Raw genomic sequence first — 19,240 nt, forward strand, 5'->3', positions numbered from 1 at the left:
CCCGCCGCCGCATCTAAGTTAGCTACGCAGCTAGGTTAGCTTCTGTTTTTTTAGCTTCGCCAAGCGGAATATTATTAATCGTGTATTTACATGTTCATGGTTTAATAGTATTATTGATCTTCTGTCTATCCATCCAGTCAGGGTTTTTTAAAATTTAGTTTCTATCTGCATTTGAGACTGACGCTATCATGTTGGCTACGCAGCGAGGTTAGCTTTAGTTTTTTTAGCTTCGCCAAGCGGAATATTATTAATCGTGTATTTACATGTTCATGGTTTAATAGTATTATTGATCTTCTGTCTATCCATCCAGTCAGGTTTTTTTTTAATTTAGTTTCTATCTGCATTTGAGACTGCTGCTATCACGTTGGCTACGTAGCTAGGTTAGCTTCTATTTTTTTAGCTTCGCAAAGCTGAATTATTAATCGTGTATTTACATGTTCAGTCACTGTGAATGTCCATTTCGCGTTCTCGACTCTCATTTTCAAGAGGATATAGTATCTTGAGATGGTTTAAAATACAAATCTGTGATACACAATAGAAAAAGGAGAGAGTGTGGAATCCAATGAGCCAGCTTGTACCTAAGTTACGGTCAGAGCGAAAAAAGATACGTCCATCACTGCCTCTCAAGTCCTTCACTGTAACATTCCTCATCTACGAATCTTTCATCCTCGCTCAAATTAATGGGGTAATCGTCACTTTCTCGGTCCGAATCTCTCTCGCTCCATTGTAAACAACGGGGAATTGTGAGCAGCACTACCGCTTGTGACGTCACGCTACTTCCGGTACAGGCAAGGCTTTTTTTATCAGCGAGCAAAAGTTGCGAACTTTATCGTCGATTTTCTCTACTAAATCCTTTCAGCAAAAATATGGCAATATCGCGAAATGATCAAGTATGACACATAGAATGGATCTGCTATTCCCGTTTAAATAAAACAATTTCATTTCAGTAGGCCTTTAATGACTTACTGCAAACGCTTACTTACAGTAAGTGTTTGAAAAAAAAAAAGACTTAAAAGTGGGGCCACAGGCTGACATATGTTCAACTCATCATGCTTAATTTATTACAGCGTTTGGGATGCCTGTAGTTGATTTTTATTATGTACCGGTAAATGTTATATTTTTATCAACATGTGATAGCAGGGACCCTCCCATTCAAAACTAGGCTGCTACATTACTAATGATCAATTTAACTATAGCTGAAAAAATAGTACAATAGCAATAGGAGAGACTATTCATCCCTGGACACCAACTATCAGAGACAGCTTCAGGACACTCTTCATTTAACATAATGTCATTTTTTACTGCTTCAACACAGAAAAAGGTAAAGTGAAATAACTTAGTTAACTGTAGGTCAACAATGCTCGTCTTTCTCTCAGAATTTGATGAATTGATTAACATGGACGCCGACTTAAACAAGTTGAAAAACTTATTTGGGTGTTGCCATTTAGTGGTCAATTGTACGGAATATGTACTGTACTGTGCAATCTACTAATAAAAGTCTCAATCAATCAAAAACAGACAGGGCTTTGCTGTCCGTAACACACACACACCACACACGCGCACACACCGCACAAGGAGCTAACGTTACGCTAAAAGCTAATTAGTAGGGGTGTGGGAAAAAATCAATTTGAATTTGAATCGCGATTCTCAAGTTGTGCCATTCAGAATCGATTCTCATTTTTAAAAAATCTATTTTTTTTTTCTAATTTCATTTTTTTAAATTAAAAAAAAATATATATATATTTTTTTTTAAATTAATCATTGCAACACAGCAATACCATAACAATGCAATCCAATTCCAAAACCAAACCTGACCCAGCAACACTCAGAACTGCAATGAACAGCAATTGAGAGGAGACACATACACGACACAGAACAAACCAAAAGTAGTGAAACAAAGATAAATATTAACAACAGTATCAATATTAGTTACAATTTCAACATAGCAGTGATTAAAAATCCCTCATTGACATTATCATTAGACATTTATATATATATAAAAAAAAAAAGAACAGTCACAGTGGCTTACACTTGCATCGCATCTCATAAGCTTGACAACACACTGTGTCCAATATTTTCACAAAGATAAAATAAGTCATATTTTTGGTTCATTTAATAGTTAAAACAAATTTACATTATTGCAATCAGTTGATAAAACATTGTCCTTTACAATTATGTAAGCTTTTTAGAAAAATCTACTACTCTGCTTGCATGTCATCAGACTGGGGTAGATCCTGCTGAAATCCTATGTATTGAATGAATAGAGAATCCTTTTGAATCGGGAAAAAAAAATCGTTTTTTAATCGAGATTCGTGTTGAATTGAAAAAAAATCAATTTTGAATCGAATCGTGACCCCAAGAATCGATATCGAATCGTGGGACACCCAAAGATTCACAGCCCAACTAATTAGCCTTCACCTCAAGGACTGCGAGCGAGCTGAGCTGCCGCTTATGTTTCTACAACGTCAACGGGCTCATAGTGATGTTACTACTAGTTGACTTGGAAGTGTTCATTATAATTTGGGGAGAGTCCGCTGCCTTCTGCTTACCTTTCTGCTCACTCCACCGAAGGAGCACTGATGCCATGCGCTCTGAATACGCATTGCTGATTGGCTGTTACCGCACTGCGTGGAACCAATCAGATGGTTCTGTGGGTGGGACAATGCTGGGTGCTGCAGAGACATACTGACAGAGGCAGAATGAAGCGGAGCAGCTTGTTAATAAGACTTTAGTTTAGGCGGTTGCTCTTTGTTGTTAAGGCCGCCGCCTTAACTACAAAGCGCTGCGGGAAACCCTGCTATGGTATACTAGTACATGATGTATTTGGAAATGAAAGCAATGATGACATCTACAATACAATCTTCTTATGAACCTTAACTTTCGATGATCACAGAGTGCAGACTAGAACGTGTTCTGTCAGAGATGCGGACTCAGCAGCAGCATCAAGAACAACTCAGCCAACACCTGAGCCAGAACCTCTGCTCTTCAATAACAAACAGGGTGGACAAAGTGCTTCGAGAGGAGATGAAGAAAACCGTTCCGCCAAGTAAGGAGAAACCAAAACAAATGATAAACGCACAAGTCCAGAAAACCTGCTGGTATAAAACAAGTAACAGTTGCCTGGGTGTAATTATTTTTAGCTGGCAGAAGGAGTAGATTTCATGTCATTAATTTGTTTTATCAATTTTACTTTGAGTATTTCCTGCTGCCACCTACAATTATAAATGTGCACATGACTATTATGTTAAGCCCAAAAGGTAAAAAATATGGCCTTTTTAGTTTGATTGGGCACAAGCCTCTTACTTCTTACTGTACATTATCCTTCTTGACTATTTTTTTCAGGCCTGATGTTATATTTTTATGAGTAGGTTAGTAAACGTACATTCTTTATTAGCATTTCTCGGATAAGATAAATCATTGCCAACTTCTTATTTGTAATTTTTTGTGATAGATAAATACTGTATTGCCCAGTTTATAAATGCATTGTTGCCTGTTGTCTTTCATTTTAATCCTGAACTAGCTGCAAAAATTATTTTTTTATTGCGTGTAAGAAAACTAAAATATAGGATTTGCCATCAGTTCTTTTTAGTTTATTAAATATATTTTTATATAATTTAAACTTGTTTGTTGTATGTTTTGTACAGTGAATATTTGAGAGGAACCTACTAGAGATACATTGGGGACAAATAATCATTTAGCTTTGACAACCTGCATGATTGTGTGATTTTGGTAATAAAGGCTAATGTTTCCTAATAAAGTTGCTTCTTTTTATAGCCATTTCAAAGAGTCTGGAGCCAGTAACCACTCAGTTGAACAACTCTATTTCCGCTAAACTGACTTCTGTAGAACTCACCTTGAAGGACAATGTAAGCAAGGTTGTCAAATCGAAGGTAGGTTTGCCCGTCTGTATATGAAATGTTCTGATCTGCATAGTGTAAGCTCTGTAATGCCATTTGGGTACTTCATGTAGCTCTTTAAAACATGATCTTGCTCTCATGTTAGCGGGTTCTCTTTTTCCCAGAATACAACTGATGCAATTGGCAGAGCAGCTGCAGAGGCAATGCAAGGTCCTATACAGGCAGCTTACAAAGATGCCTTCCAGAGCATTGTCCTGCCGGTTTTTGAGAGAGGCTGCCAGTCCATGTTTCAGCAAATTAATGACAGTTTCAAGCAAGGAACACATGAATGTAAGTCAATTGTCAATGTCTTAAAATGTTTACTCGTATGTTGATTTTGTGCAACTGTAGATGTTCAGACACTTCGTTTTTGGGAAGGAATAATCCTTAACTAGTTCATCAAATGGTGTGTGTTCTGCTTCATGACAGATGCTTCCTGTTTGACATCAAAACAGGGGAGTTTTTATCTAGTACATACTGTATGTCAAAATAGTCATTACAATTTTGCAGTGATTGCTTTAGAGAATTTGCGAATGTGCCGCAGTATTTCTGTCTGTGCTTTTTCCACACCTTTGAACTCTAGAATTTTTAAAAATTCACCTAAGTTGCCATTGTGTGCAGTAAGAGAAGATTTTTGGTGACGGAAAGTTCAGACAATTTTAATAGATAACCTTTGTAAGTGCAGATTTTATGTTTTTTATTGTTACCACTACTTTAAACGTTTAATAAAGTGCCACCTCCTATTTCTCCCTTAAGATTAAACTATTTTTATATTATTTATATTGATTGTAATGTGATGGTGTTGAAAACCCATGAATAAGCACCACTAGAATTTTAGGGGGCTTATGTGTTGCTCAAGAACACCTTGCTAGTGATGAGAACCAATCTGATCCCTTGTGCTAGTGTGTAATATTGTTCTCTGTGTGGACTCATTGACTCCCTGACATTGGGGACCACATTAGTTTGTGCAGTTTTTTACAATTGGAAAATAATTTGTTCAGATGTGGCGGCATAGCTCCGCTGGTAGAGTGGCCGTGCCAGCAGCTTGAGGGTTCCAGGTTCGATCCCCGCTTCTAACATCCTAGTCACTGCCGTTGTGTCCTTGGGCAAGACACTTTACCCACCTGCTCCCAGTGCTACCCACACTGGTTTAAATATAACTTAGATATTGGGTTTCACTATGGAAAGCGTTTTGAGTCACTAGAGACCAACTGTAGTTACTGACAGTGGGTTTCTGAAGTGTTCCTGAGCCCATGTGGTGATATCCTTTACACACTGATGTCGCTTGTTGATGCAGTACAGCCTGAGGGATTGAAAGTCACGGGCTTAGCTGCTTACGTGCAGTGATTTCTCCAGATTCTCTGAACCCTTTGATGATATTACGGACCGTAGATGGTGAAATCCCTAAATTCCTTGCAATAGCTGGTTGAGAGGTTTTTCTTCAACTGTTCAACAATTTGCTCACGCATTTGTTGACAAAGTGGTGACCCTCACTCCATCCTTGTTTGTGAATGACAGAGCATTTCATGGAATCTACTTTTATACCCAATCATGGTACCCACCTGTTCCCAATTTGCCTGTTCACCTGTGGGATGTTCCAAATAAGTGTTTGATGAGCATTCCTCAACTTTATCAGTATTTATTGCCACATTTCCCAAATTCTTTGTCACGTGTTGCTGGCATCAAATTCTAAAGGTAATGATTATTTGCAAAAAAAAATGTTTATCAGTTTGAACATCAAATATGTTGTCTTTGTAGCATATTCAACTGAATATGGGTTGAAAATGATTTGCAAATCATTGTATTCCGTTTATATTTACATCTAACACAATTTCCCAACTCATATGGAAACAGGGTTTGTATGTTTGCTGGTGGGAGGATGAGATCAAAACTGTAATTTTTTAATTTTGTAGACATACAGCAGCTTGAGGCCCATGCAAAGAGCAAGAAGCAGAGGGAGCAGGAAATGCGAGACCCTGTGATTGACCAACTACAGCAGATGATGGAAAGCTTCCAAGGCTCCACCGACAAGCTGGCAAATAACGTCGCAGCTAACATTCGGGCTGAAATCCAACATCAAATCCAAATAATGGTGGGAAAGTAAGTATCTGAGTCAGCCATCATCAGTCATTGGATTAGCCTCTTGTGCTTGAGAAGCTCAAGCAGTGTAATCTGGAAAGTGCTGTTTATCCTCTTGTGTGACCGCCTAACATGAACAGTCTTGAAAATTACTCACGTTACATGACATAGTTAAATGTCATGACACAGAGTAGTAACACAAACTCACAGGTGTGGCTATTTATATTTATTTTCTCATAAATGATGACTGTAAATATGCATTATAGGGGGCTGCTACAAATTCTGATTGCAATTCCTTGGAAATATGTATTTTTTTGTGCACCTACATGCACTATGTTCATTGTCTTGTGCTTATGTTTCAAATAAATCCCTTTTTTAAATTATTATTATTAGACCCCTCATCGATGCCAACTCTACATAGGGGCAAAAAGGGCAGAGCCCTCAAACAAAATGACTTGTCCCCCCATTTTAACATTTTTGAAGTTGAGAAAGTACATTTTAATATGCTCACAAAATAAATATATTGCAAGTTGACAAAATTATCGACAGTAGATGAGAAATCTGCTGAAAAAGGGACACAATACCTTAGTTTAATCTTTCCTCCTCTCTGTCCCTTGGGTGTGTAAGGTGCCGCAATTCCGCGCACAGACAGAAACACCCACCCCTCCCTTCACCCCTCTCAATAAACCATTGTCAATGAATACAAATAAAATCCAATCATTTCATTTTGTCCTGGCGATGGGTGGGACAAGTTGGGAAAATACCCAATCACAGCTCTTTATTTGCGTACATATGAGAGGAGATGAAGTGAATTATATTTAGATTGCGCTTTTTCTCCAGAGATTAAAAGCGCTTTACATAGTGAAACCCATTAGCTACATTTAAACCAGTGTGGGTAGCACTGGAAGTAAAGGTAGCATATTTTGCCCAGTAAAACCCATTAGCTACATTTAAGCTACATTTAAACCAGTGTGGGTAGCACTGGAAGTAAAGGTAGCATATTTTGCCCAAGGACACAACAGCAGTGACTAAAATGTCAAAAGCTTGAATTGAACCTGGAACCCTAAAGTCGCTGGCAAAGCCGTTCTACCAACCAAGCCACGCCGTCCACGGGGGTTTGCTTCGAAGGAGAGCCAATCAGATGCTTTTCCTTGTAAGATTAGGAAGTTGAAGTTCTCACTGGCAGCGCTAAGACAAAAATGTGTGGATTTAAAATGTTCAACATCGTAAAATTTGTACACCTGGGAGAAAGTGAAGAAGACATATTTTATTTTTGACGCTATATGATTCCATTAGCATGCGAGCCATCAATCGTGACATCTACACAACTATAAGTTAAAGCTATGTGTACTTTCAGGTCTCCTGTGTTCATATACAAATTATAATGTAGGCATGCATTCTAACTCCGTCCGCCAGAGACGTAGCATAAAAAAAAATTGTTTTTACTTTTCTCTGTGTAAATGAGTGGACAGTGCAGAAACTTTGAGGCATGACGTAGCTAACATGGAAGAATATTTTTGTATTATTCATGAGGCTATTGTTCCTTTCAGTTTTGTAAATATTGACTATTGTGTGTAAAGTCATACTTAAGGTTAAATTCAGTTTAAGAATTAGGCCATCCAGTTAAGATAAATGTTGTCATAGTTGATAAATTGTGGATGAAAGATACTATTTTACCTTTTATTTTCCCCCTGACGGATTGCAACCTAATTGTGGTCAGGAGTTTGCTTTCCTCAGTGACCTTGAGAGCTATACCAGCAGGAGCTTAGTCTTCAGGTGGTACGCCCAAGTTGTACAGGTCTGAAAGTAGAGGCCTGACGAAGTGCAATCCACTTCTTCAGGTTGAGGTTGGACACAATGTTGAGTTTTTTGAGTTTGAGTTTATTTCGAACATGCAAGTTTACAACATGAAACATCACAATTTCCAGTTTCTCTTTTCAACATGTTCGAAAAGGAGTAGGAAGAAGCAAAACTTATTTAATCCTACCCTTTTTCTTTTACATAACAGTTGCTAAAACTTTTGTTCACTTCCTGTTCTCAATTTATTCACAATATACTCCATAAGTAATCACAATAAAAATAAATAAATAAATAATAATTGGTGAAGTAAGTCATATTTGATATGATGAGATGAGTAAGATTATTTTGAGAATGAATGAATGGATGGATGAAATAAATTCAGAATGTTTATCATGGTTCTTCTTCTTTGTACTTTGTAAACATTAAGTTTGAAGAGTTTCTTGAAGTGGATCATATTAGTACATAGTTTGATTGCTTTGCTTAATCCATTCCATAATTTTATTCCACATACAGATAGATATACTGAAGGTCTTGCGTGTTGTACATGCATACAAATGTTTTAAATTACATTTGTCTCTAAGATTATATTTCTCCTCTTTTTTTTGAGAAGAATTGTTGTATATTCTTGGGTAGCAGGTTATAGTTTGCTTTGTGTATAATTTTAGCTGTTTGCAAATTCACTATGTCATGGAATTTCAATATCTTTGATTCAATAAATAAAGGGTTTGTATGTTCTCTATATCCAACATTCTGTATTATACTAACTGATCTTTTTTGTAACACCGTTGATGAATGAAGTGTACTTTTGTAGTTATTTCCCCATATTTCTACACAATAACTCAGATATGGTAACACTAGCGAGCAGTAGAGAATATGAAGTGATTTTTGGTCTAGAACACGTTTTGCTTTATTCATTAATGACGTGTTTCTTGCTACTTTATGTTGTATATATTTTACATGAGATTTCCAGTTCAATTTATCATCAATCATTACACCTAGAAATTTGGTTACATTTACTCTTTCAATTTCTATTGCGTCTATTTGTATTTGTGTTTGACTTTCTCTTCTACTGTTACCAAATAGCATTATTTTAGTTTTACTAAGATTCAATGATAGTCTGTTTTTGTCAAACCATCTTTTTAATTTGTTAATTTCTTCTGTTATTTGTATTATCTCCTGTGTGTCCTGAACAAAACGCTGTTGTATCATCAACAAATAATACTAACTTTAAATATTTTGTAACTTTACAAATGTCATTTATATAGAGATTGAATACTTTAGGTCCTAGTATTGATCCCTGAGGTACACCACAGGATATATTTAGCGTTGTAGATGTGTGTTCGCCTAGCTTCACATATTGTTTGATTACTACTGAATGAGCACCAAAAAAAGTGCTAAAACATGATGGAGCAGTGTGTACAGATGACTCCCCCTTCATATTTGTGAATGCCTCCTCATACAGTATATGCCTGCCTGGAACCGGCCCTGCTCCTAATTGTCCTGCATTCAAGAAACAGTCAATCGTCTTTGGGGCTGTTGCTCAGAGAAGGGCAGTTGATATGGACTTTCTTAATATAAATGAATAAAAGGACTCAAAATAATCAAAGTCAAAAACATGGCACGTTCAGTCACTCGACAGTACATTCATGCAATAAATACAGACAAGTCAACACAAAAATCTACTTACGGGTGGTTTTGGGCGTCAGCAGTTAGAACCAGGGCAGCGGTGACAACTTGCCCTGATCTGCAAGGATTGCTGGGAAACAGGGAATTTGAGAAGAAAGTGTCGGTCATCATGCTAACAGTGCAGTGTGAGTCTCTCAGTAAAATAGCGTTTGTGATGCAGATTAAGTGAAAATAAACAAAAAAAAACCCGTAATTTAGTAGCTATTGCATGTTGGTGTGAATCCAGAATAATGTTGTGCAGCCATATTTAACTACAGTCACACCTGTGTTGACAGCCAATTTTTTATGGGGACCACAAAACTTTTTTCTGCAGAGAAAAATGTTTTAAACTTTGTCTATAGCAGCCACTTCTTTTGCATCCCAGAAGAGTTTAACTGGCCACCAATATCAGTATTTGCTGCAATGATGCATGACGTTGCTAGCTTGAGTCTCAGTTGTCTCATCAATCTTACCTTTCTGCTCTGTTCTCCCCCGTAGATATGGTCCCTCCGGCAAAACTGTGCCACTATGTACTTCCGGGTTGATAAATGTGTAATTGTTGCACGCAGTGCTGATCATGTCAGTGGGGCGTCATAAATATTCAGACGCCAAAACGTCTGCATTTGATTTATTACCTACGCTGTAATCACTTGGGTTTGTTTATATCTTTGTTTGTTAATAATCCCTGAACTCTGACTGACAGGCTCCAAAAGCCTCTTTCATTACATTAGCAACATACCTCAAGTTATGGGTGGATTTGTAGGAAATGTCAGAAATGGAACCAGTGGTTAGATGATTCTTGAGAAGGACTTTTTTTCTGTTGGAAGACCAGGCCTAACAAAGATCTGCTCTTTTCTTGTTATTTGTTTATTATTATTATTATTTAGCCATCATGCTTTTTTTACAAAAAGCAAAGAAAAACAATGCGTCATTGCTCTTTCTCTTATCTAATCACACACACTAGATAAAACACATATATACAAAAATCAAGATAGCCGTGAATTAAAAATGGCCTGCAAATAGTGGCCACTTTTGATGTTTCCCTTCAGTGGTCACTACACAGGTTTGACTTTATTACACTAATAGTATTTTTTCCCCTCATCAAAAACAGTCTAACCTTATGCTTGCAGTTACCATTCTTTTCTCCTTCAGTTTGCAGGAGTCAATTCTTGGTCATGTACAGCGTATTGTCAAAGGGGAGGTGAGCCTAGCGATGAAGGAGCAGCAGGCAGTGGTCACCTCCAGCATTATGCAGGCAATGAGGTCAGCAGCTGGCACCCCTGTCCCTACAGCGCATCTAGACTACCAGACACAGCAAGCTAACATCCTGCAGCTCCTTCAGCAGGGACAGCTCAATCAGGCTTTCCAGCAGGTAACACACAATGCTTATTACCAAAGTTAATACATTCACTCTTTTAACTTCTACATACACATGGTCCAAATTAGTACTGCAGAAAGATCAAGCCCAGGGTGCGATGGAAGAATGTTATATCTCTGTCTCGATTTTCACCGTGTAAAACAGTCCTACTACTCTCTGTCCAGGCTCTGTCAGCAACAGATCTGAACTTGGTGTTGTATGTGTGTGAGACCATCGACTCTGAGCAGGTGTTTGGACAACACCCCTGCCCTCTCAGCCAGCCTGTGCTGCTGTCACTCATTCAACAACTCTCCTCTAACCTTACTACTCGCTCTGAGCTCAAAATCAGGTAAGGCAAAGATCTTTAAAAATGGTTTAAGAAACTAATTTGTTTGTAGACATTTCAAATAACTACAGTGCATCCGGAAAGTATTAAAGTAGTAAAACTAAGACATCATATGTACATAAGTACTCACAGCCTTTGCCCAATACTTTGTTGATGCACCTTTGGCAGCAATTATAGCCCCAAGTCTTTTTAAATACCATGCCACAAGTTTGGCACACCTATACCTCTCAAGCTCCATCAGGTTGGATAGGCAGCATCGGTGCGAAGCTTTTTTCAGATCTTTCCAAATATGTTCAATCAGATTTAAGTCTGGGCTCTGGCTGGACCACTCAAAGACATTTACAGAGTTATCCTGAAGCCATTCCTTTTGATATCTTGGCTGTGTGTTTAGGGTCGCTCCCGTCTTGAGTTCAAGTGCACTCTGGAGCAGGTTTTCATCCAGGAAGTCTCTGTATTGTGCTGCATTCATATTTCCCTCTATCTTGACTAGTCTCAGGGTTCCTGCTGAAAAACATTCCCACAGGGGGGTAATTGTTCATATGTCTTTGATGTGCACATCTATCAGTCTGGGGAGTAAAAGTTGGAACTTTTTTAATGTGAATTGTTACCCAACATCACTTGTGTCGCTAAACAATACACAACCTGTAGAAATGTGCGTACACCAGCTATGAGGTTGCCGTGAACCATCGCATATTTCCACATCGTCAATTTTGATACATCTCACCTTTGCTTGAAAAGGTTTTTGTGCTTATTGCAAACTCTGTGGGAGTATCTTACCTGCAGTCATCCCCTATCACATCCTGTTTGTAGAACTTCAAATTAAAATCCCCGTTTTGTTTTAAACAGTTTTTTCATCATAAAAATAGTATTTTATTTTTTTAATCGGTGGGTGACGGAATATAGGGTAGCAACTGAATGACAGCGTCAAGAGCTAATGAAATTTGGGGTGGCACACTAGATTACAGTTAAATTGGAGGGACATCTCAAGGATAAGGATGATCAGTTGAAACTTGATGCGCCTGATTTCACTTTTGAGCTTCATGACAAAGGCTGTGAAAATTATGTACAAGTGATTTCTTAGTTTTTAATTTTCAATTAATTAGCAAAGAATTCTGGAAAAAAAAGTTTGACATTGTCTTTATAGGGTGTCGTGGGTAGAATTTTGAGGACAAAAACAAATGTATTCCATTTTGGAATAAACCTGTAACATAACATGTGGACAAAGTGAAGTGTTTTGAATATGCTTTGGATGCACTGTATTGTGCAGCTGACCTTTCAAGTGTTTCAACAAGCCCTTTTGCCCTCTGCTGGATTAGATGGGGTATGGCAGTGCTTCAGTGTACCGTACTATTTATTCACTGCTTATCTTAAAGTCCATCCATCCATTTTCTACCGCTTATCCCTTTCGGGGTTGCAGGGGGAGCTGGAGCCTACCTCAGCTACAATCGGGCGGAAGGCGGGGTACACCCTGGACAAGTCGCTGCCTCATCGCAGGGCCAACACAGATAGACAGATAAATGTAAATCATAAGGGAGTTTAAAAGGTGTACGGGGGTTCACAGTATCGACAAGAATGGTAACAACTGCACTGATAGTGATACATCTGTCCAATATTGTACATGGCCCACACCAGGGAACTAAATTATGCTAAACTGCTGAACACTGCTGTTTCTGTTGCTCCCCTCCATGGAATTGAGGGGAATAGGGATAATCCTGTGAATAGCAAAATCTTTACCCTTGGTTCATGCTATCAGGTAAATTAGTGTTGCACTTGCACCATCTTTTTTTTCTTCTGTTTCTTGTTTTACACACAGGTTGCGTCTGACTACTTTTTCCTCTTGAAAGGTTAATGGCTCTTCAGGGGGCATCTGCCTAACTCTCTTTATGTCGCCGTTTCTTTTGAATGTTTGCATCCATTCTCCCCATCTGCCATTCTTGCAGAGTAGAATAATTCCCCAAGCAAACTAAGTCTCTTTACAGCTTGGCGTACAAGCCAGACACCTCTGGTTTGCAGCTGTGCTATGGCTCTATAGAGGATGAGGGTGTGGCTAATTCTGTAGCTTTATCGTCCTGAAGGTCATATAGTCTTCCCAACTCAGTAATCACTAAAAATCCCCTGACACATTTCCATAGTAGGGATACTTTACCTGATCCCGATGTCATTTTGAATGCATTTTGAAACTTCACAACAATATTGTCCTTTTTGTCAAACTTCTAATCAGTGGTATTTTTAAAGTGTATTAAAAATTAAAAATAATATTATAGTGCTTTGACACAAACTGCCATGTGCTTCCACCTGTGTAGCCCTGGCTGGATGCCATTTGGTAACAAAGGCTGTGGACATGCAAATGAATTGTCACTCAAAGTGATTATTAGACGGTAAAGCGGATGACCACTCGCACCAGCAGATTGACTGACTGTTAATGATGAATTGCAAAGCGAAATGCAGGGTGACATGAGCAAGAAAAGAGGATGCTGGCGAGGGCAGACCAACTCCAACCCTTTGAGTGGGGAGAAAAAACTCATGAATATGAGTGAGCAGGTAGCTAGAAAAACATTGAAAGCACTTGACATTGAAGCTCTATGAAATACAGAAACAAAACCGTTGGCGACAACCATCCGTTTATCCATTTTCTACCACTTGTCCCTTTCGGAATGACCTTTTATTACAGCTGATGTACTTAATTTATACATTCACTTGTTCTCATTTGTAGTTACCTAGAGGACGCGTTGATGAATCTGGACAAGGCTGACCCTCGGACAAGAGATCACGTGTCGTCCATGCTGACCCAGCTCAGACCGAAGCTCTTCGCTTTCCTGCAGCAGGACCCCCACAGCCCTCTCTTCAGGAGGGCGCGGCGCCTGATGATGATGCTGCAAGGACTCGTCAACAACTAGTCTGTTGCAAAGAAGACACAGAAGAAAGATTTTTCTAAGACAAACTGATGTTGACTCCAGTTTCTTACGTTTCCACAAATATGAGCGGAGGGAGAGCATGATTATTTGTAAAATTCCAGAACAACTTCTGTCCATTTTTTTAAATAATTTTTTTTTGCTGAGATGACCGTTGGTGTTGCTTCTGCACCTGGGATCTGGAGCTGCAAGTAAGGATAAGAACTTCAGGAGCTAAAGCACAGGGAGGTACTTTAATCTGTGTGGGTGATTAGTATAGACTGTGTCCTCCCGGGGACCTCAGATGCCCGCCTTCATTTTCCTCCTATTTTATTTGGGACTATTCATTCTTTGTTCTATCTTGTGTATTTATAATGGGCTGAGTATCCACTAAGCAGATATTTCAGTTTACAGTTTTCCACAGATAACCTCCCAGGTTGCTAGTTTGGTCTATGCTAAGAGTGCTTTGAAGGCCTTTGTGCAGGTCTGCGTAAGACTTATAAAGACATGTTCATCTCCGTGGTTGACATCAAACCATGCTGTTCTGTTTGTCCGGCACAAAAGTCGTGTTTGTTCATCGTGTCAAACAATTGTACATTACATCAAAGCCCAGAGGAGCTTGCTTTACTTTATGGCGTTTCCCTGAAGATGATCAGTTCAGTCAGTCGGCTTCCTATAAGGTTGTAGTTTGATCCTGTTTTGGTATTAAGAATAGTACTGAATGCACAATAGTATGTTTAAAAAAGATTTGAAAGCATATCACACTTTTTATTTTTGTTCTTTCTCATATTTCCCCAATTGAGGCTTCCAAATGTACAGCAGTCACAAAACAATTCTCATAGCTTGATTGCTGCTGCCGTCCATCGATACCAGCGATAAGACTTCATTCAGTCCTGTTTTCTTATCTACGTTGTTCCATTTTTAATACATTTATTTTTTGTTAAAACATGTACACTTGCTGGAACATTTATGAAACCAGTGGTAAAGTAATAAAACTTAATATTTTATCAGGAAATTTCAGTTTGCAAATTGGATGTGCAGTTACTTGCCATGGGCGATAGGAGGCAGCACTTGACAGTGCAGTGCTTAAATCTGCTGTTCATGGAGTCTGCCTTCAGGCCCAACATGCACTCTTTGCTCATGTTGTTTAAGTGTAGCTCCTTAAAAAACGACACGGTTTCTCTGCTGCATGCTCACGTCTGCTGACCATAAAATGTATTTTGACATTTATGTTTGGAGTTGAGTTAAGTTAGAGTTGTCTAGCCAAGTGCCTTACTGCGTTTTAGCATTTTTTCCATGGACGTGTAATCCTGTTTAGGCCTTTAAGGACTAATCATGAGGCATTGCCACTTAAGTCTAGTTGACCTTTGCGAGCATTTATGTCATTAAAAGGAAGTTTGTTGTGGGGTCTAAAGTGCGACTCGAGCAGCACAGCAGGGAAGAGCCTGTTTATTTCGCTTTGAAACATCTTAAAACCCATGCCACTTATTTGGCCTTAAGAACTGTTTGGACTACTATCGACCTGTACGCTTCTAAAGATGATTGTTTGCTTCACCCGGGAATGGAGCACAAGTGAAGCTAAAGTGTACCCTTTCGACTGTTTAGTTTGCTGTTTGGAAGACTATATTTTACAGTTTATTTTACCCAATAAACATTTTGGAATAAAAAAAAAAAACACTTTCTGAATTGAAATGCTGTGACGTGTGTTAAACTGCTGCAGCATATTTTTCATTGTTTGCAGCATCCTTCTTTGAAATCAACATTTTACATACAAGCATAGTTTGTCAAGCAATCTAAAAAGTGAATTAAGAAAAAAATTAATGTGTGGGGGGAAAACAAACTTTGCTAATTTTAACCACACATTACTCCATTGAGGAAAAAGGAATCTTCGGTATATTTGCATTTTTGTTTTTTATAGCAAAACAAACACTTTGGAGCTTGTGAAATATTCAGCCTTTTTCTTAAAGTCATCATGGGTGTAAAAACAGTGTAATTGAATCATGGAAGATCATAGTGTTTTTTGTTTTTTATCATTATGCAGTCATGTCACTCTTGTATGTTAATAGTCACCAGTTCAATCAATCAATGTTTATTTATATAGCCCTAAATCACGAGTGTCTCAAAGGGCTGCACAAGTCACAACAAAATCCTCGGTTCAGAGCCCACATAAAGGCAAGGAAAAACAACCCAGTGGGATGTCAATGTGAATGACTATGAGAAACCTTGGAGAGGACCGCAGATGACTCCTCTGCCCCCCCTCCACAAGGGAGAGGGGGGGCAGAGGAGAAAAGAAACGGCAGATCAACTGGTCTAAAAAGGGGGTCTATTTAAAGGCTAGAGTATACAAATGAGTTTTAAGATGGGACTTAAATGCTTCTACAGTGGACTTACTTGCAAGGACTCTGCTGTACTGTGGGGTTATCCAAACTTGTTCTGTAGAATATGTCGCCAGCCAATTTAAAAAACGATCTGTGGGCCTCAAATGAACCCCATGCCACACTTTGGACAACCCTGCTATAATGTATTCATGTTCTCTATGCCCGTGACTATCATGCAGGTGGTTGCATAGGCTATTAGACATTCCTCCACTCATCCACACAGCCTTCGTCAGTTCATGCTGAAAGACTAGACTGTTCTAGTCTGAGGGGATGGTACGTCATCCAAAGTATTTAGGTAATGGTTTCACTTGTTTGTGGTGCAAACCGTTAAGATATAATGGCCTGAGGACTCTGCCAATCACGTTGTTTGTATTTTGCAATGGTCAAGGGCGCACCTGAAACCGTAGTTGGCTGTCATGTTTGTTATGTGGGTGATTCCGCCCAAAAGACTCATTTTGACATTTTTCATTCTCAATGGGACATGTGTCTAAATTGTAAAGAGGAATACTTTATATGTCACACCACTCTGTCAGACAAGAGCTGTCATGCGTTAGTCTCTGAGCGTATACCGTCGAGGCCTGCTCAGTTGGACGAGAGACGAATTTCACTCACGTTTTCTTAATATGTGTCGGAATTGAATCTCGCAGTAATTTTCCATAATATCAGTTATCATTAGATAACTCACTGTACTAGAAGTTGAAACTCTCCCTTTCCATTGCCAGACTTAGGTACGTGACAAAAAATTAAAAAAAGATATATATTAAAAAAAAAAACACCATGGCAAAGACCGAGGTAAACACTTTCCAATGGTATTCGAACCATTGTGATAGGCCCAAAATTAAGACAGATATGCATTTTTTAAGTTAAAAAATGTATTGCTTTTTTATCCTGTATTATCCATTATTACAATAGAAAAATATGTCACCTGCATTTTGGAAAGCGAACTTCAAAACAACATAGCTCCCGTATTATTTGTAATAAATGCATGAATAACAAAATACATGTATTAGTTAAGTAACCTAAAGAAAATCACTGAATGGAAAACAAAGTGATTGTTTAATTTCTATAATTATTTAATAAAGTTGTGGAGCAACGTTACAATTACCAGAAAAATAGCTCTTAACGTCCATATTTCCTGGTTTTTTTTTTTTTTTTTACAACAGAGGGGTATACCTTTTTGAAAAAGCAAACCTAAAAACAATCTTTTTACATTAAAAAATCATAAAATGCCAATTAGAGCGAATAAGTGCGCATTATACTATGATACTGTAGTGTCCAGAAGAAGTGCACACACAGTCTGACACTCCTTTTTTTTAAAAACTTTTATTGAGCAACCTATACTAACACAGCTCAACTTATGTCGTTCCTCCCACGTGCACGTCTATCCTCATGCCTCATTTCCCATTTACCATGAATTGATTTGCGTGGACCCCGACTTAAACAAGTTGAACAACTTATTCGGATGTTACCATTTAGTGGTCAATTCATTGTACAAAATATGTACTGTACTGTACAATCTACTTATAAAAGTTTCAATCAATCAATCAATTCCGCAACAAAGAACGCTTCCTCCCTCTTCGCCAATCACCTTACAGGCATGGTACGAACTCTGAATATCACCCACTCAGGAATACTACATCCACCCCGACAGGTCGTCACAATACTATCTGACCATAGTGGAGTTTTTTTCTGGAAAAAAAAAGTTACACAAATGAGGGCAGCGAGCATCATGGCTGCCGCCTCGAAAGGACATTCAAAAACTATGATAACATTTGGCTGACTTCCTATTTTAGGATTTTAAAGGCAGCCGCTAGTATATATAACTAAAGTGATATTAACTTATCTTCGTGTATATTTCTTTACCATCTTGTGACGTAAAGTTTTGCGTGTTGATTTTTTCGCCATCTTCATACAGACCTAATGTTGTCCTGATACCAATATTTGGGTACCGGTACCAAAATGTATTTGGATACTTTTCTAAATAAAGGAAACCACAAACAATTGCATTATTGGCTTTATTTTAACAAAAAATCTTAGGGTACATTAAACATGTTTATTATTGCAAGTTTGTCCTTAAACAAAATAGTGAACATACAAGACAACTTGTCTTTTATTAGTAAATAAACAAACAAAGGCTCCTAATTTAGCTGCTGACATATGCAGTAACATATTGTGTCATTTATCATTTTAATATTTTGTCAACATTATTAAGGACAAGTGGTAGAAAATGAATTATTAATCTACTTGTTCATTTACTGTTAATATCTGCTTACTTTCTCTTTTAATATGTTCTATCTACACTTCTGTTGAAATGTAATAATCACTTATTCTTCTGTTGTTTGATACTTTACATTAGTTTTGGATGATACCACAGATTTAGGTATCGATCCGATACCAAGTAGTTACAGGATCATACATTGGTCATATTCAAAGTCCTCATGTGTCCAGAGACGTATTTCATGAGTGTATAAACTAATATAAATGTTAAAAAAACCGAAAAAATACTTTGTGATGCTAAAAAATATCGATTTAATCGTAGTAGTATCGACTAGGTATGCTCCTGTACTTGGTATCATTATGGTGGCTGTCAGGTGTAGATCCACTCATGGCATTTATTTGCATTTTGACGCTATTCCTCGTCCTGCAGGGATGATACTTGTAAGAAACTTACTTTATTTGTCGCCATTGAGGCGAGGATTAGTGGTTTAGAAGTAGCTACAACACTGCAGACTGCGGATGGACTTTAGCCGCTAGTTAGCTCGCCATGTCCTAAAGCACCTCTTCCTGAGGGCGTTTCAGTGTTTTAACGTCACCTTTATCGTTAGTTT

At 38.2% G+C, this 19,240-nt stretch overlaps 1 protein-coding gene across 4 annotated transcripts in view; it reads left to right on the forward strand.

Moving 5' to 3' along the window:
- Positions 1–15,712, forward strand: part of edc4 (enhancer of mRNA decapping 4) — a 38,821-nt gene extending 23,109 nt beyond the window's left edge. For 3 of the 4 annotated variants that reach the window (XM_062035995.1, XM_062035996.1, XM_062035997.1), the window contains exons 24-30: positions 2,894–3,046; positions 3,775–3,890; positions 4,022–4,187; positions 5,810–5,996; positions 10,593–10,812; positions 10,983–11,146; positions 13,857–15,712. In XM_062035995.1, coding sequence (XP_061891979.1) covers positions 2,894–3,046; positions 3,775–3,890; positions 4,022–4,187; positions 5,810–5,996; positions 10,593–10,812; positions 10,983–11,146; positions 13,857–14,040 — 1,190 coding nt within the window. In that variant the 3' untranslated portion in view covers positions 14,041–15,712. The remainder of the gene's footprint in view (positions 1–2,893; positions 3,047–3,774; positions 3,891–4,021; positions 4,188–5,809; positions 5,997–10,592; positions 10,813–10,982; positions 11,147–13,856) is intronic. The other variant, XM_062035994.1, reaches the window with a different exon arrangement.
- The last annotated feature ends 3,528 nt before the right edge of the window (positions 15,713–19,240 follow it).

This window comes from Entelurus aequoreus, linkage group LG24, assembly GCF_033978785.1.
Source record: "Entelurus aequoreus isolate RoL-2023_Sb linkage group LG24, RoL_Eaeq_v1.1, whole genome shotgun sequence".
NCBI lineage: Eukaryota > Metazoa > Chordata > Actinopteri > Syngnathiformes > Syngnathidae > Entelurus > Entelurus aequoreus.